At 47.9% G+C, this 19,583-nt stretch overlaps 1 protein-coding gene across 2 annotated transcripts in view; it reads right to left on the reverse strand.

The window, feature by feature from the left end:
- The window catches only part of MACF1 (microtubule actin crosslinking factor 1), a gene marked incomplete at its 5' end in the record, with an annotated part of 306,545 nt that extends 287,220 nt beyond the window's left edge, over window positions 1-19,325 (reverse strand). For both annotated transcript variants that reach the window (XM_080921389.1, XM_080921388.1), the window contains one exon: window positions 19,106-19,325. In XM_080921389.1, the coding sequence (XP_080777515.1) occupies window positions 19,106-19,325 (220 nt within the window). The remainder of the gene's footprint in view (window positions 1-19,105) is intronic.
- Window positions 19,326-19,583: the final 258 nt, after the last annotated feature.

The raw sequence follows: 19,583 nt of genomic DNA on the forward strand, positions 1-19,583 counted from the left end.
TTGTAATCCTAGTGCTTGGAGACAGGAGAAAGCCAGCTTTACCACATACCCAGCCTAGGCTGAGAACCTGTCTTTAAATTAACCTATCTTAACATTAAAAGCCAGTATGGTGGTACCAGGGCGATATAGTAAGACCCTGAACAAACAAGGGCAAAGCCTGAACCTCCCAGTGAGCTCACAGAGGCCGTCTTTGTCCTCACACTTCCCAGAACTGTTTGTCTGTGCATAGCTTCGCCTTGCTAGATGTGAAAACCAGGGCAGGAACCAGACCTCATTCATAAGCCGAGTATCTCCAGCAATGAGATTTAACAGTCATTTGTTGATTGGTGGGGGAGGGGATCTCTTGGTTGCTGCCACTCTGAAATGTTAGCAACTGATTATCTAATGCTTCTTGTATATCAGCCAGCTATCTGAAACAGCCTTTGGGATACTTGGGAAATGAAGGAGAACACTTATGTCCATGCTGAATCTTCCATCCCTGCCAAAACCACACTCACTACAACACACAGGGTAACAGTTGCCAGGCAGTTCTGGAAAATCCTGACAACCATTCCTAATAAAGGTGCTTTATAGACAGCTCTGCTCAGTCCATACTGCAAATGCATTATTTGTCATTTTAGTCTCTTCTAGGAGCAATTTATATAGCTGAGAACTACAGTCCTCCCTCTCAACATGAAAATACCACTTTATTTTACATAATAATTCTTCAAACTATTACAGCATGGATACAACTAACTCAGAGGCTTGCCAATGAAGCCAACAGTAATATCTCTTCAAAACAATGTGTGTGCGTGTGTGTGCATTTTTGTTTTTGAGACAGGGTTGTCCTAGGCATTCGCTACCACCTGACAACTTTTTCTTGAAACATGGTCTCACTACATAGCCATTGGCTGGCCTCCAACTCAAAGATCTATCTGCCTCTGCCTCCCAGGTGCTGGAATTAAAGGCATGTATGCATGCTAAATGTTTTCAAGATTATTTGTTTATATGTATGTGTGTGCCTCCATGAATTCACCTGTACCATATTTGTGCCTGGTACACAAGGACACCAAAAGAGGTTTGTCAGGTCCCCTAGAAGGGAAGTTACAAGGCATTATAACCTGCCACATTGCTGCTTGGAACTGAATCCTGCTCCTCTACAAAAGAGAGGCACAAGCTCTTATCTGCTGAACCATCTCTCCGACCCCAGAGTTGGTAGTTTTGCTGTTTTTTTTTTTAAGACTGATAGGATGGGGACTGAAGAGATGGCTTCAGTAAAGAGCACCTGTTGCTCTTGCAGGGATCCTAGGTTTGATTCCCAGCAACCATATGGAGACTCCCAACTATCCAGAACTGCAGTTCCAACAGGGGATACAGCACCCTGTTCTGACCTCCTCCGGAACCAGGTACACATATGGTGCACAGCAAGCAAAACACTCGGACACAAAAACAAACAAACAAAAGTGTCTTTAAGAAAGAAAGAGGCTTGTGTCTGAGAAGAATCAAATTCTGGATCAAAGTCCATCAGAGTAGAGCCAAACTGAGTGAGATGTCTGAAAAATCTGAACACCCGCAGTCACCCATTCTGGAATATAAGCCCTACTTCCTCTTTACCATAACAGGGGAGCCCAACTTCCTTTCAGCTAGAAGCCATCAGCAACTTGACCCTGGGAGGTACTGAGATTTCTTCCTATTCGTGTTCTAATTCTGCTGGTTGAAAGCAGTCAAAACCAGTAACAGCACCAGTTGTATCCTCCCTCTGAGGAGTGCAAAGCAAAAGCCAGCAAAGGAAACTTAATGGAACCATTCAGCGAGCAGCAGTTTTTCAATGAAGTTCGGCCACACAACCTAACCTCTTTGTACTCTGCAATAATCCCCATTTCTTAAGAGAAGTGGAGGGGCTGACAGAAAACTCCCTGCAGGCAGGAAAACTGGACAGCTTACAGGAGCTGATAGAGCAAAAACAAATAGAAACCCTAGTGGGTCTTTTACAATTTCATCTGATTTCCCCCCATGCTGCACTCCCAAGTAGAGCTCTAATGGGGGGAGGGTGTCACAGGGGTAGGGGGACGTTTACAGCTTGTCTTTAGTTTCTCTTCACTGGGTAGGTGTTGTAAACAAGTATGCTGGCCTCAGTCATAGGGGTTGAAGATTTCCTTCACATGGAAAGAAAGGCAAGGCTAGTCACAAGAGACAAGCTTTTAAAGGGGGAGGGGAGCCTGCCAGCCTGTGAAGTTTCTGGGAAAATCAACCTCTCCAAAGAAAGTGCAGTCCAGAGCACACTGAATATAAATCAAAGCTGGGCTCCAGGGCCACGCACCCCAGCCTTTCACTCGGGGCGGTTAAGGAAAGGCAGCCCGCAGTCCTGCTGGCCTGTCAAAACTTTCCCTGCGTGCACTCGGTGGAGATTAGGCATTAACTCGCTGAACTGCTTCGCAAGACAGCCTCCAGGGGCTGAAATCCGAGCTCCGAGACCAATCTTTATTTCTGAGAGAGAAATAATAATAACTAGACCCCTGCCTCAACCAGGCAGGCCCAGACATTAAGGGGATGTCATGGGGGTGAGGAGGCCTCGCCACGGAAATCTGCACACTCACCGGCCACGCCGCCCACCCGACCCCCACGACCCCCTGGGTCCTCGGCATCTTAGGCTCCCGCACGACTCCTCCGAGAGTCAGGGAGACAAAAGCGGGCGGGCGACCCCCGGAGAGCCACCGCAGGGAAGCTCGCCCCGGGAAACCGAATGAGAGCGTCTCCCTCGAGCCCAACTCCTCCTCCACCAGAGTCCCACAGCAGGCGGTCTCCCGAGCCAGCTCCACGTCTCTCTCTCCTCCTTCGGATCCGGCCAGATAATAGAGCAAACAGTGTGACTGGAGATATGAGAGCGCCGAGCGCCGGCCGGGGAGCGGGGCTCACGAGGCTTATCTCAACTCAACAGAAGCCGGCCACGAGTGGCGGCCGCAGCTCCCGGGCCAGCCCCGCTCGGGTGGACGCGCCCCCCGCCCGCCTCCCCACCTGCAGCCGGCCGAGCCGCGGGCCTCCGGCTCCGGCCAGCGCCAGCCCGGCCGCAGCCTCACCTTTGTAGCGCTCCAGTACATCTTCGTACGCCTGCACGAACTCCTTCTCCTGGCTGCGGTTGGCCGGCTGCTGACCCGGCACGTAGCCGGCCATGGCTGCCCGCGCCGCGCTCTCCCCGGGCCCCGGGGGGCGCCGGCTCCAGGCCCGCGCGCTCAGGCGGCGGCGGCGGCGGCCCCAGCCTCGGCCTTTGTGCGGTTCGGCGGCGGCGGCGGCGGCGCCCTCGTTCTCTCGCTCTCGGCTCTGCGTCCGTGTCGCCCCGGCCCGGCAGTCGCGCTCGGCTCCCTCAGCCCGCTCGCACCCGGCCCGCTCGCGCTCCGCCGATCCCGGCTCGCGTTTCCGCCTCCCCACCCCTCGGCTCCGCTCCTCCCTCAGCCCGCCCCGGCGCGACGGCGGCGGCGCCTCCTGTCAGGAGCGCCAGGCCGGGCCGGTTCCCCGCCCCTCAGCCCGCCGCCTCCGCCGCCGGGCGCGTCCTCAGCCCCGCGGCAGCAGCCTGCTGGACCGGGCTGGCTGTCGACCCCCGCCCGGGCAGGCCGCCGGCCCGAGCGGGGCACCGAGGAGGCGGGCCGACGCCTGAGGCCCGCCGCCAGGAGGCCCCCTGCACTTCGGAACGGAAGGCCGAGTGGGCCTCAGCGGCCGGGAGACCCCAGAACCCACCCAGGCTGGGCCGCAGCCCCACTCAGCGCTGCCCTACACCGGCAGCCGGGACAAAGGAGGGAGCCACGGGCTGGGCCTGTGCGGCTGCGGGAGAAAGTCCTAGAGAAAACCTTGAAGGCAGGCGGAGAGCTAAAGACCAAGATGCCTCACGTCCAAGGCCACACAGCTCCAGAACCAAGACAAGGGCAAGACCCAACCAAGACTGATACGTGAGGCCGAAGGGAACAGTACGACCACAAAGAAGCCCGGGAACAAAGGGTTGTCCAGAAACAGACGGAACTGAACTGTAAGCGAGGGGAACAGAGCCATCACCGTAAAGTAAACCAGGCCAAGAGCAGAGCCTGAGAGATGACAACAGAGAGAGCGATGAAAACAGGATTCTGAGTGCACATGGGGGGAGAGCAGAAACCCAGGGGGGGAGAGACCCAATAGGATTACTAAACTGTGACAGCCCTCTCAACAGAGCGACTTAGATCAAAAGGAAGAAATGTGGGAACCTGAGGCTGCACCAGGACTGTCGGGGAACAAAGAAAGGATTCTGGAGCAAAACTGGTTAGGGCAACGCGAGGGAAGCCAGTAGCCAGTTATTCTCAGCCCTGGAGAAAGAAAAAAGGAAACGTAAATACGAGCAGGGATTTATTTAGGACCATTTTGTAAAGGGGTTCCCAGCGTCATCAAGTTCTCTATCCCGTTGTGTATCATTCAGTCCCAAGTCATGGGTTGACTGGAACCAAAAGCAATGAATGAGGAATTCCAAGATGGTAGCTCACACCTGTCATCCTAGCCCTCAGGAGGCTGAAGCAAGAGAATTGCTACAAGTTAAGGTCTGTCTGGGCCTCACAGTAAGACTGTCTCAAACAAACAAAATGATACTTTCAGCCCACTTTTGGCCCATTCAACCGTCGTTGACTCTTTTTTCAGCGAACTGGGAAGTGGTTGTGGTAATAACTTATACTAGTAAATATTACAGTAAAGGCACATGAGCAAGTAGAAAAAGATTCCGTGTGGCATTGAGCAACCAGAATTGACCCTTAGGATTCCATTCCAGCTTTCATTCTTAAGAGTTTGAAGTAGGAGCCTCTTACCCTAGGGCAAGAATTGTAGCTCTGTACCTTTTGAGTAATGTCAAGTGTTTGGTCAGTCATTGCTCAGCACATTAATTACATGAAATGATGCTTTTTCACTAATAGGTGCAATCATAGCTTTCCACATCACAAAGCAGGTGAGCAAATAATTAATCATATCTCTTCCCATCAATTTTTGCTGAGCTTCCCAATCTCTGTACAGGGAGGGCCTGAAAGAGGACATGGAAAATCCTTGGGGCAAATGCTCATTTCCTTCCAGTTTTACTCTGTTCTAAAGTACACACACACACACACACACACAGAGAGAGAGAGAGAGAGAGAGAGAGTTCACTGATTGAGACCGTGCTAATGAGCTCAGTCTAGAAACACAAAGAATTTTTTTTTCTTAAAGAGTAAAAGGCATTTAACAAAAGGAGTTGGTGTGGTACTTGATAGCAAGCGTTTTTTTTTTTTGTTTTTGTTTTTTTTTTTTTTTCCAAACAGCAGATAATAATAATAGAGAATTGCTAATTCTAGAGCTCTTGACTGTGTAAGTGCTGAGTCACTGCATTTCCTATACTATTTTATACCAGTAGGGCTAAGGAGGCCTGGATGCAAATACACCTCCACAGGCCTCCACCCTTACCCCTTTTACCTACCTCCTCCCTCAGTTCATGGCAGCAAATAGGAAAGTACCCCCATGCCCTCCTAGGCTACCTGCACCAGTTTATGAGCAGGTTCCTCAAGAATTATTATGACTGAAACTTGCCAAAGCTTGGGAAATAACAAAGGGAATAGTGTACTATGCTAATCAGGTTCTGTAGAAAACTGGGAAGCTAAGGGAGATAGAGCAAAAGGCTGAGGTTCCTAATAAGAGGCACAGTAAAAAGCCCAGCAGGGTGGTGCATGCCTTTGATCCTTGCACTTCATTACAGTGAGTTAGAGGCCAACCTGTGGCAAGGCTACCTAGTAAGACCCTGTCTCCCCCCCACACACACACACACAGCAAAAAGAAAAAAGAACACAGGAGAGCCATGAGCAAACCAGTATCCAGGCATTCGGAAGGCTGAGGCAAGAGAATTGTAAATTTGAGGGCAGCCTAAACTATATTTATATATGGTGACACCCAGCCTCAAAAAGGAAGAAAAGAAAAGAAACCTGGTAATTAGGAAGAGGATCAGGTTTGCACTGTGGCAAGAGTGCCTCTCTCCTACCCAAGTTGCTTTCTTGATGAAATTTGCATTTAAATACTCTCCAGAGAGTTTGAAGTGAAGCATTCTTCTAATGAATGGGAAAGGGGAAGTCCACATGTTTGGCTGATGTTCCTGTTTTATGCAGAGACATTTTTACTAGACTAGAGGGAACAAAGCTTCTTGGGGGGAGGGAAGAATGACTACCAAAGTGCAATTTTTGTTTTTGTTTTACTTTTTTTTTCAAGCAAGAATCTAAGTTTATTGCCAAACCATACAATCCAGAAGGTCTGAGGCTTTTGTGGGCCTGCTGCTGAATTTGTTTTTTCACTTTTTTTTTTTTATTGGATATTCCCTGCATTTACATTTCAGATGTTATTCCCTTTCCCCCATCCCATCCCCCCTGCTGTTGAATTTCTAAAGTAGTTGCCTTGGAAGAATCAGACTGCAGCACGGACCTAGGAGGACATCTAGTGACAGATGTGAGTAATGCAAGGGAATCATCCATCAGACTCCTCCCCTTCTTGGCAAGTGCCCCTCCCCCAAAAGCCTCTACACATTTTCCAATCCTCAAATATGCTCTCTTGTCTCAGAGTCTTTCCACCTGGTTTTCTCCAAAACTATGCCCTCCGTTGTTTCCTTTAGCATGTCTCACTTCTACTCCTGGGAATTCTAAAGCCTTCCTCAGTTCCCTGTGTTCAGCAGTAAGCACTCTATAACTGAGCACTATCTCCAACCCTCTTTTATATATGTTTAAGGTGTTTGTGCGTGCGAGCGTACGTGTGTGTGTCTGTGTGTGTGCAAGTGTGCATGTGTGTCTGTGTTTTCAGGTGTTTGTGTGTGAGTGAGTGTGTGCACTCGTGTGTGCATGTCTGTGTGTGTGTTCGTGCGTGTGTGCGTGTGCATGTGTGTCTGTGTGTGTGTGAGACATATCAATATGGATGCCTTCAGAGGCCACAAGAGGGTGCCAGATTCCCCTGGAGATAGAATTACAGACAGTTGCCAGGAGCCCCTCTTGTGTGCTGGAATCCTCTCTCTTGTATTTTGTAAGAATAACAAGTGGGCCTGGAGAGATGGCCCAGTGGTTAAGAGCACTGACTTCTATTCCAGAGGTCCTGAGTTCAAATCCCAGCAATCATAAGGTGGCTCACAACCATCTGTAATGGGATCTGATGCCCTCTTCTGGTGTGTCTGAAGACAGAAACATTGTACTAACATACACGAAATAAATAAATTTTCAAACAAAGAGCAGCAAGTGCTTTTAACTATGCTCCTCCTTTTACATGTTTTATTTTTGTTTGTTTTGTAGCTCTTGGCTGTCCTGAAATTCTCAATGTAGACCAGGCTGGCCTGGAACTAACAGAGATCCACTTGCCTCTGACTCCTGAGTACTGGTATTAAAGGCATTTGACACCACACCCAGCCTTCTTTTATTGTTGAACAATATCTCTCTAAATTGCCCAGGCAAGCTTTGAACTTGCAATTCTCTTATGCTAGCTTCTCTGTTTACTTTTTTATTTGTTTGTTTAAATTTTTTTATTAATTTTTATTTATATGAGTACATTGTAGCTGTCCTCAGACACACCAGAAGAGGGCACCAGATCCCATTACAGATGGTTGTGAGCCACCATGTGGTTGCTGGGAATTGAACTCAGGACCTGTGGAAGAGCAGTCAGTGCTCTTAACCACTGAGCCATCTCTCCAGCCCCCGTTTACTATTAAGCATAATTCATTTACAGGCCTCCTGAGTACCTGAGACTATAAGCCTGTGCTGCCACTCTGTCTCCCTTTTCTTTATTTCTTTCTTATTGCATTTTTCTTTTTCATGCACGGGGATGTATGTGTAGCATAGGCTTGGAGGTCAGATCACAAGGTGTGAGATTGATTCTCTTCCTCATCCCTTATTCTCCTTTCTTTGAGGCATGGTCTTTCTCGATTCTTCCTTTGAAAGTTCTCACAAGACCGCCCTTGACCCTGAGATCCTTTTGCCTCAACCTCAGTTACAGGCATGCACTGCCAACTTACCCTTTTTTAAAGTTGTTTTTTGTTTTAATTTTATGTGCAGGAAAGTTTTGCCTGCACGTATGTAAGTGTACAAAATAGTGCCTACAGAAATCCAAAGGGAGCTTTGAATGCCCTGAAACTAGAAATGCAGATGATTGTGAGCCACCATGTGCATGCTGGGAATTGAATTCCAGCCTTCCTATAGCACTAGCTCTATAAGGCCTGGAGCTTTTGTATGTGAGGATGCCTGAGATCCTCAGCATCTGGCAAACAACACTGTATATTTAAGACACTCTTGAATGCTTAAAATTTCTATCAACTACAAAATAAATGCATAAATAAGACAATCTCAAATTACTGAGCTGTCTGTGACTCCGGACTAGGCCACGATATTCAAGAACTTTGGGCTAGGGTTGTAGCTCAGTAGTAGAGCACATCCTTAGCATGCAGAGACTTTCGTTTAGTCCCAGCTCACACAGGCACACACACTCACATAAATACTATGTTCATTTCTCATGGCATCTCATACTTTGTGGGTAGCATTTTCCCCAGAACCAAACTCTAACCCTTTGCCTACAAAATCCACTCGCTTTATCTCCAACTACTGAAATCCTATAGGGGAGCTCACTGTCAATGTATGAAGCTACTTTTAACTGGCCCAGACCGAAGTTCTTCATAATAATTCCACCTTTCAGCTGAGTGGTAGTAGAGCAGGCCTTTAATCTCAACTCTCCAGAGGCAGGTGGATCTCTGTGAGTTTGAGACCAGCCTGGTATCGAGTTCCAGGACAGCCAAGGCTGTTACACAGAGAACTTAGTCTCTAAAAACAAACAAAATTAATTCAGGAGCTGGGCGTCATGGTGTATGCCTTTAATACCAGCACTCCTGAGGATCTTTCTGTGAGTTTGAAATCAGCCTGGTCTATATAATTCCAGGATAGCCAGAACTACATAGTAAGCCAATGTCTCAGAAAAACAACCAAACAAACTGTTGACCCAGTGGTCAAGAACTGAATCCATTTCATATTCAGATTGGAAAGAGAAAAGTGAGAAATCCTGTCTCCTTCCCCTCCCCAACCTCTAGGAGACTTACTTCCAACACTTTTTCAACTTTGCTTAAGCAGCTCTATTTCCTATGTGTGAATGGATGTTTTATAAATACATTTGCTAGTAAGGTGTGAGTGTGTGTGTGAGAGAGTGTGTGTGTATGTATGCGTGAGTGTGTATGTGTGTGTGTGAGTGTATGTGTATGTGTGTGTATGTGAGTGTATATGTGTGTGTGAGTATACTGTATGTGTGAGTGTGTATGTGTGTGAGAGTGTGTATATGTGTGTATGTGTGTGGTGAGTATATGTGTCTGTGAATGTATGTGTGTGTGTGAGTGTATTGTGTGTGTGAGAGAGAGAGAGAGAGTGTGTGTGTGAGTGTATGTGTGTGTGTACTTTATTCCTCTTTATGGAATTATCTATCTGCTGTGTCTTTTACATTCCCTGTAGAAGTTGTTAGCAAGCACTGGCAGGGGCTGCTTAGTTTGATCATTTGGTTGGAAGCAAATGACCAGGTTCTAGTCTCAGTCTTAGGAGTCCTGTCTCCAGATCTAGCCCCTCCCCCTTTGGCCAGTCCCAGACAAAGTTGCTTTCTGCCTTGGAAACCTAAGTTTTGCCCTAAGTCCCTTAGTCCCTCAGGACAGCCAGACTTTGTTTGCTCTTGTGCTGCCCTCTTCTCCTATAAAAAGGCAGCATCCCTCATCTCAAAAGCCTGGATAGTGCTAGCCACCCAGGAAGAAGGTTGCCGGCCACCCAGCAGCCCATCACTATAGCAACCCTCAAAATGGTTACCCAGATGGCTGGGTAACCATAGCAACTGACCAAGTCTCACCACCTTAGCTTCTTCCTAGGCCTCTTCTCCCCTGACTTCTCAGAGCCACTGTCAAAGAATCTCCCATCCTCACTCCAGAGAATGAGTGGAAGGACGCTTAACAAGAAGCTGTCCCAAAGAAGTGTGGGATGCCTCTCCTGCCTGGGCCTGTCATGACACAGGGCATAGAAAGGATGTGAAGCATAGATGTTTCTTGTCATTATCTTACTAAAAACTGTAAAGGCAGTGATTGCCTTAAGCATAGCTAGAGTCCTTCCCAATTTGGCCCCTTACTAGTTGAGAGACCTCAGGCAAGGTATGAACTCTCCAGGTGTCTGTCTCTTTACTATAGAACATCTGCTCCTTTAAAATCGGTTTAACCATTGTGGTCCAGAACAGCATGTAATGTGCAAAGCACATAGCCTGGCATTCAGGATAGATCAGTAGTAGTTACAGAAGGCCCTGGCCCTCCACCATCTCCCAACTATGTGAATAAAACTGTATTTTTCCTCTTGAATCAAGCCTCATTTGGCAGTGGTGGTGCACGCCTTTAATTCTAGCACTAGGGAGGCAGAGACAAATGGAAGATGAATCTCTTGAGTTTGAGGCCAGCTTGGTCTACAGAGCAAGTTCCTACAACCAGTGCTACACAGTAAAACCCTGTCTTGAAACAAGCCAACAAACAACAAAGACTCAAGCCTCATTCACACCATATCTCCCTTCTGCAGGACAGGGTCTCATCCTCATGGACACCTGAGGTTCTTAGGCGAGGATATAGGCAGGCTACATTAGACAGGAAATCGGGAGATTCCTAAAACTGAAAAACGCAGCAACTTATCTATGAAACTTCTCTCCACCCGACTGCACCTTCCCACACTGCTCCACGGTAGGAGCCTATGAAAGGATGTGCCTACCATTAATCCCCAAGGCTTCAACAGGTCCTACAGTGTGGTGGCCTCTGTTTTTAGGTTAGAAGATACATGTGGAATAATTCCTCAAGTATCCCACCAAGCCTTAGATACAGGCTCTTCTGAAGTGGCAGAATTCCTTCCCTCTGTGACCTTAAACATCTTTCAAACTCAAAAGACTAAAATTCAGTCTCAACTTCTTATTTATTTTTGTTTTGCTTTTTTGAGATGAGGTTTCTCTACATAGTCCTCTGTCCTGTGCCTCCCAGGTACCTGGGTCACAGGGTTACACCACCACGCCTGGGTTTATGGTGTTTCTCCTTTGTTCTTGTTTTCTTCCTTCCTTCCTTCCTTCCTTCCTTCCTTCCTTCCTCCCTCCTTCCCTTCCTTCCTTCCTTCCTTTCTTTCTTTCTTTCTTTCTTTCTTTCTTTCTTTCTTTCTTTCTTTCTTTCTAGGAGACAAAGAAAGGGGGATTGTTACAAGTTCAGGCCTATATATATATATATTTTTTTTTTTTTTTTAAATCCATTATGGGGGATGGGGGTCACACCTTTGTTTCCAATGCATTGGTAACAGAGAAGCAAATCACTGAGTTCAGACCAGCATAGTTCAGAACAGCCAAGGCTACACAGAGAAACCTATGTTTTCTGTTTGCCTTGACAAAATTATTTTATACAACAGATATAAGCTAATAAAAGTGAGGTAACACTGGGGGTGGGCAGGAAAATGTATGCCACTGCACAGTTTCCATTTGGTTTTGGGAACTGAGCCTAGGACCCTGTGCAGACCAGGCAAGCAAGTGGTCTATGCCAACCTATGTCCCCAGTTACCTTTTATATATTTACTCTAAGACAGTCTTACTAAAGTTCTTCAAGTTGAACCATCAATCTTCCTGCCTCAGCCTGCTGTACCTATAGTACCAAGCCCACCTCTTTTACATAACTGTGGAGACAGGAGTGGATGAACAAGATGATTGGTTGATTGATTGATTAGTTAGTTAGTTAGTTAGTTAGTTACTTAGTTAGTTATGAGACAGCATCTCACTATGTAGCTCTGGCTGGCCTAGAACTCATTCAATTAAGATTGTTTGTTTGTTTGTTTGTTTAAGAGGCAATGTCTTACCATGTAGCTCTTGTTGCCCTAGAACTCACTCTGTAGACCAGGCTGGCTTGAATCCACAGAGATGTACCTGCATTTGCCTCATGAGCACTGCAAATCAAAAGCGTTTGGGAGGTTCTTGTTTCTGGGTGCTGGGTATTCAGAACACCATCCTCTGTACCTTGCTGGGAAGAGTGAGGGCTTTGGCATCAGTTAGGCTGAAGCACAGCATTGAATAACTCCAAGGGGACGCCATGCCTGTGGGCTTCAGGAAACACCATGCACGCTGATAATACTGAACTCTAGCTCTCCACTAGCCTCCTGGACAACTCCAAACAAGTTGCTCAGTTTTACTGTTGCAAATAGCCGTGATTTCTCAGGGTTCTGTGAGGGTGAAATGACGTGTGGAAAGTTCTGGCACACATCTAGGAGCTCAGCAGTAGAACTACCAGTGGTGAGGAGCTCCCAAGCTGTGTCCAGAATTCAGCCCCTAACCCACCCTCTGTGTTCTTTAATTCCTAACTCCCACCCAGCTGTTTTCAATTCATTTTCTTCCCTTCCCACTAGGGGCAAAGAAAGGAGAGAAAGAATAAAAGCACACAATGGGTGTGGGTCTCTCTTCTTGGTGTTCTAGCAAGCGCCTAATTCTTTTCCAAGGCTTCCAGATCAAAGGCTTTGATGGCTCCAGGTCCCAGATGGACAGATGCAAGAGGAGGCCCTCTCCCCTAAGAACTTCCACATGATTTTCCTCAGCTTCAGCTCAGCACAGATCAAGCAGCATCCCCACTGCTTTCGTGAACAGGAGCTGGGCCCTGAAGCCGTGAGCAAAGTAGCTAAAGGAATGTTTATAGAGTCAGCAAATACATGACCAATGAAAGGGCAAGGGAGTAACTGAGCACATCCGTAGACCAATGAGAAACTGTGTCTGAATCAAGGATACTCAGGGGAATAGCCACAATAAATGAAGGGTTACCTGTAGAGCAGACACAGAGTCAGGCAGCTTACTCCTGTGACCTTAGCCCACTTTGTAAGACTCTGAAGCAGCTCTCTTGCCTCCCCCCCCCACCCCGATTTTAACAATAAAAATCTGCGGCCCAATCAGGTAAGTAACTTTTCAGGGCCCACAACTGAGATATGTAAAGTCATTCCCTTGCATGAATTAATGGAAGAGAAAATAAACATCGAAATGAGCAAGTGAAGATCCGAGGACAGCACCCCTAAGAACAATCACAGAGGCTCTGAGCAGAATCCTCCTGAGTTTCTACCAAGTGAAAACTTCTGGGGTAAGAGCACAGCACAGCCCATTAATCACTCTGCAGATTACAGGGGCGTCGCATCTCTTTAGCAACAACCTTAGCCCAAGGACAGATCCCAGCTCAGAAGGCCCTTTCTGTTCCCCCAGAAGAGTCCAGGCAGAGCCAGCAATCTGGCTTGCTTCTGCCCTGACTGCTACAGCCAGACTACAGCAGGTCTCAGCTACAGCGACCATAAAAAAGACAACAGCTGGCCTCGGTATAGCACCTGGAGATGGTGGATAATTCGTTCTCACACCGAGGCATGGTCACAGGCCTCTCTGCAGTGCAGTACTGCTAGAACCAAGGCTTAGTGCAGACCAAGACTCTAATACACTCAGTTCTACATTTCTTCTAGTGACATCTCATCTCTAACAAATGGCAGCCTTCCACAGTCCCCAAAGCATCCAGTCCTTCCTCTGCATGCCTAACCTTCAGAGCAGACAGCCACGTGCCAGACTGCCATTGCTCTGGATTACCCGGAACTCACTCAAAATGCATGATGGAGAACCAGTGGTAAAGACAGGATTGTCCATGGTGATGCAGCAACCACCTCCCTGACCAGCTGGGGGTCCCAAAGGGACGCTGAGCCTTGGAGAAAGGACAGCTTGGCTATCTTTTTTGCTGCTTGCACAGAATTCTGCCCACGTGGTCATTTTCTATCCCTTCAGTGAATGTGACCCAGATTTCCTTTGAAAGCACTGCAGCTGAGCTGGTGGTGTGTAGCTACCGTTCACTCTGCCCCACTTTCCCAGGCCTCTCCTGCTATTGAAACCAGGCTCCAGGACAGAGCCAGGCACGCACAACACACAGTCAGAAGGAGCGAGAGAAGCTGGGAAGAGAAGGAGCCTTCTTGAGTACAAAGCTGCAAAATGCTCAGGATGAGAAGGATTGCTTGCCCAGGAGTATGGGCTCTCGGGAGAATTATTCCTTAGGGTCCCACTTTCTACCCCTACAGCCCTCAATTCCATCTGTGACTTGGACAGAACAAATCACTTCCATCTGCTCTCTGACAAGGCCTTGGAATGAACAAAAGAGAGCAACAGAAGTGGCAAGCTCAGGCCGATTCCTTGCTGGCCTAGGAAACCACTGGCCTCCTGCAGCCTTCTCTGCCTTTTTTTGGTCAGTATCCAAGTAATAAGAACAGCACTAATAGGAAGTGCAGTAACAGGTATGAAGATCTCATTCACTGCTCCCTGGAAACAGGTGTCAATGGCCACCCTTTTACAGATGAAACTGAAGCACTACAGGGAAAAGTCATTTGGCTAGATGTCCTGACTTTGCATAAAACTGTCATTGTAGCTCCTGGTTACATAGCTGGAGCTACCTTTTTATTAAATGGGTGGGTGGATGAATGGATGGATGAATCTTCTGTCCTAGAAGAGAGTTGCATGAAGGCAAAGGGGGAGCAGGTACCCTTCTGTGATAGAATTCTTGGGATTGTCCACTCAGAGTCAGAAAAGCAAGAAGAGAATATTGATTATAACAAGGTCCGTGACTGCTGTGGACAATGAACCTGGGAACAAAGAGCTGGAACCTAAGACGCAGAAGGGTTAGGAGGAGATACATTGTCTGATAGGCAGGATCAGAGGCAGCTTCTTGGAGGAGGCTCTAATGGAGGGGATGTTGGGAATGGGGTAAATGAATGAACTGGTTAGCCAGGCTGTGTGCATTCTTAGGCTGGGTTCTCGTGTGCCCAGCTTTCACAACGTAACCCATTGCTTTCCCGCCATCCTCTCAGCTAGACCAAATTCCATGAAGAAAGGACAGTATTTCAGCTATCTTTTCATATCAATGACAAAAACAAAAGAGGAGGGCAGCCTGGGAAGTGGCTGCAGAAAGACTGAGAGTCTTATATACTTATAAATAAATATATAAATATATAATAAAATATAATAAATAAATATTTTTTTAAAACAGACCTGCTCAAGATGCCAGGAGGATGTTTGCTTCGGCCGCACATACAGTACAACTGGAACAATAGAGATTACCATGATCCCTGTGCAAGGATGGCACGCAAATTCATGAAGCGTTCCATATTTTTGCATGGTATGTACTCACTGATAAGTGGGTATTAGCCAAAAAGTACAGAATGACCATGACACACCTCATAGACCCAAAGAAGCTACACAAGAAGGCCAGCCCAAGTGAGGATGCTTAAATTCCACTTAGACGGAAAGGGGGAGGGAGGGACTGGGTGAGAGAGGGGAGGGGGAAGGGCAGAGATAGGAGAGAGGCCCAGATTTGGGGTGGGAGCAGACTCCCAGGACTCAATGTGGGTGACCTTAACTGAAATGCCCTCCAGTGAGGATACAGAACCCGAGACCCACCTCCAGTAGCCAGACAGGACTCCCAGTGGAGAGGTGGGGACACCAACCCACCTACAAATTTTTCAATCCAAAATTGTTCCTGTCTAAAAGAAATGCAGCAACAAAAACAGAGCAGAGATTGAGGGAATGGCTGACCAGTGATAGACCCAACCTGGGATCCATCCCATAGGAAGACACCAATCCCTGACACTAGTACTGATGCCATGTTGTGCTTGCAGACAGGAGCCTAGCATGGCTGTCCTCTGAGCAGCTCCACCCAGCAGCTGACTGAGACAGATGCAGATACTCACAGCCAAGCATGGGAGAGGTTTGAATGAGTTAGGGGAAGGACAGAAGGAACTAAAGGGAATGGCAACCCCACAGGAAGACCAACAGTGTCAACTAACCTGAATCTCTGGGAGCTCCCAGACACTGAGCCACCAACCAAAGAGTATACACGGGCTTGTCCGAGGTCCCCAGCACATATGTAGCAGAGGGCTGCCTTGTCCTGCCCAATCTTGCAGAGACTTTATGTCCCAGGGTGAAGGGATACCAACCCTCTCAGAGGTGGAGGATAGGTGGGACCGGGTGGGGACAGCATTAGGAATGTAAACAATAAATAAATAAAATAACAATAATAGTAATAATGGAAAAACTGACACCAGAGGGGGCTAGGGATTGGGAAGTCTCTAGATTTGAAGAGACTGATTCTGACACCTCCCACTTTGCTTCATAACCCAAAACCTGAGGGAGAAGAAAATTACACAGGACACAGCTGCTTCCAGTGTGAGCCTGACCTCACTTCCTCCCAGAAGGCAAGTTCTGCCTTAGGGAACATCAGAGCATTCAGGGTATCTCAGCACCTACATGTGGGAGTCTCCCCAGAGGCAAGGCTGCCTAAGCTTTTACTCTGGCGGAGCCCCCACAACATTCTAAAACTGCAGAGAGACTTCAGCCAGAAGCTAAAGTAGCAGTCTGGCCTGTCTCTGCTGCCTCTCTTTTCTCCTGCTAAAGAAACACACCCAACTGCAGCAGGGCTATTTTTAAACGCGGCAGTTTCCCCATCTCCAGCCTCATTGGTCCAGCCCCCTCCCCAAGACAGTCAGTGGTGGTGTCAGCATTCAAAGACCAGCATGGTGCCAGAAACAAAGCACAGCAGCCCAGCCCAGCACCTACCCAGCCCTTTGCTCTGCTGACCAGGCAGGGGCCTGAGGGCCTTGGCCTGAGGATTAAACTCCCTTGAATCCCCTTGGTTTATTGCCTAGACCAGAATCTTAAACACCAGGGCCTTCTACGAGAAGACTTAGGAGAAATTGTCGCAAAACCATCTAGAACTACAGAGAGTGATGGAGGATAAATTCGAATATAAGGAAGGGGAAATGAGGCATCCCCTCTGCCTTCAGGAGAACAAGAGGTCTGCGACTCAAGGCCCCCTGAGTTGTGCTCCTTTGAGGCTAGCGGCAAGTAAACCCCTTCCTGCATCCTAGGGCCTGCTCTAAACTTTGGCAAACCCCTGAGAAGCACTTCCTCCAAGGGCTCTCTTTTGGCCACCAGCATTCAAACTGCAGCCGAGCTGCCAAGGTTCCTTCCTATCTGCTCTTCTGAGCTCCCTCCTGCATCTATCTTGACCCACAAGTCTACATAACCCTCTCAATTCTGATTTCCCTTACAGCCCCACCGCCTGTTCCTCCTCACAATGGCCCACGTAGTAGCCTCTAAACACTTCTTGCACTCAATCGGTTACCACTCCCTATTTGATGACCTCGAGCACGCACTGTGTAAGTCACTGAAGGTCAACACATAAAATAAGACACAGCACTGAACTGCTCACAGGCGAGGGAGTGATGGGCTCCCTGTGGGTTAACTGCTCTGCTGTGCAAGGGAACAGGAGGAGAGAGACGCATGAATGCAACAGAGGAAGAGGAGGCTTTGTGTACTACTGGAGGCCTTAGGGCTAGAAGAGCCGATACTTGAGGAGGAGGAGGAGGAGGAGGAACTGCCAACATCTTGCAGAGAAGAAAATTAAAGCCTAGCGGTTGGATCCCACAAGCAGCATACCTTGAAGGGCAAGCAAGCTACTGCACAGTACTGCAGGGGTAGAGGTGCCAGCCAGCCAGTGACTCAGGAGAGACAGAACGGGGCCTGGTTTGGGGTGGGTCTCTCTGTTGAAGCCTTTATTTCACAGGCAATGAGGAGCCAAAAGATGGCTTCTAAGTAGTTGGGTAACAGGAGCCGGTTTGCCCTTTAGAATAAAATGCTGACAGTCACATGGAAGAAGGAAAAACTGAGGGAACCGGAACCATTAGTATGCTAACATACAGTAAACTGAAGGCATGTTATCGGCCTGACAGGAAGCAGACAGCGGGACAGATCTTGGTGATGGACTGAGAGCTGGACACTTCACTGCAGGAAGTCACCTGCATGGTGACACCAACATCTGCTGTGATACTGAGCGCACTTGGGAGACAGCTGCAGACGCCCTCAAAAAGGCAGCTCTTTCATTAAGTCAAAAAATGATACTGAGGGCTGGAGAGATGCTCTGCAGTTAAGAGACTCGGCTACTCTTCCAGGAGACCCAGATTCAGTGGCAAGCACCCACACAGGTGGCTCATCACCACCTGTGACCCCTTGCCCCCTTCAGAGACCAAAGCCTACACTCCTAAGCACAGCTTCTTGGAAAGGGTAGACAGGCATCTTTTGACAAGAGGAGGCAGCCTCTACCCTCACACCGAGTTACTGGAGAACCTACACACAACCTTCGAAAGGCAACAAGACTAAAATTGGCTTCTCCAAAGACTTCCTTATATGGAAACAACACAACAGAAATCACAAGTTTTTATTCCTAAACATGATTATTATAGCACTGTCGACTACAGTAGGACATTCGGGAAAGAATAGGAGCTAGAAAACCTTTGAAGGACCCTAGAGATGGCTCAGTGGTTAAGAGCACCGACTGGTCTTCCAGAGGTCCTGAGTTCAAATCCCAGCAACCGCATGTTGGCTCACAACCATTTATAATGAGATCTGACGCCCTCTTCTGGTGTGTCTGAAGACAGCACCAGTGTACTTGTATATAATAAATTAAATCTTTTTAAAAATTCTTGAAATACACACAGCCTTTAAGAATAAGGATAAAGTCCGAGCCAGGTGTGGTGGAACATACCTACCATCCCAGCACTCAGGAGGCAGAGGCAGGTGGATCTCTGTGATTTTGAGGCAAACTTGGTCTACAGAGCAAGTTCCAGGACAGCCAGGGCTACATAGTGAGACCCTGTCCGGAAAGATACGAAAATAAAATTTAAAATAACTCATAAAGTCTGAAATGTAAATCTGAAGGTCTTTTTAGGGGTAAATGAAGAAACAGATCCACACTGGAACACCGGCCACCAGTGTAACTAGTATGTAGGTAAACAACAGCTAATTGGGGAAAAACAAGGGGGAGAGGTGCAGATTTGAGAGTACGCCTCATTCAGCACGGGGTAGCAGGTTTTCTTTTCTTTCTTTTGTCTTTTTAGGTTTCTCTTGAATGTTCTTTCATCATCTTTGTGATGACTGTTATACAACAAATTAGATTTCAGCCAGTTTGGCTCTGAGGACCTCTCGGCTCCTTGAGGCGCTGGTCCATACTGGGCCAGACTCTTTCCCTCGACCCCACAGTGGAGATCATTCTTACCAGCGACTCTGACCACAGCGCGTTCTGCAGGGTCCAGCACAGAATCCTGGCTTTTCCGCTTCTTCTGCTCGTGCAGGGGCAGGTTCCAGGGCAAGGTGTCCCCGGGGGGACAGGGAGACAGGCTCCCTGACCGCTCACTCCGGTATGACCTCTCACTCCGACATGACCGCTCACTCCGACATGACCTCTCACTGAGCGTTTCTTCGTCGGAGGAAGACATGGTCCAAGTAGGAGCGGCCACAGGGAGGACTGGAGGTCCTGGGAGAAGGGATCTGGAAGAGAACGGGAAGGATGTGAACAGAATGAAGGGAACATTGACAATCGGGTTCTAGCTCTGTTATTGATTTTACTTGACATCTTTATCTACCTGAGCCTCAGATTTTTTTTTCATTTGCAAATGAAATAGTATGTGCCAAGGCTAATTTATAGGGCTTATGGGGAAATTAAATTAGATAACACACACACACACATGCACACA

This window comes from Micromys minutus, assembly GCF_963924665.1.
Source record: "Micromys minutus genome assembly, chromosome: 9".
Classification (NCBI taxonomy): domain Eukaryota; kingdom Metazoa; phylum Chordata; class Mammalia; order Rodentia; family Muridae; genus Micromys; species Micromys minutus.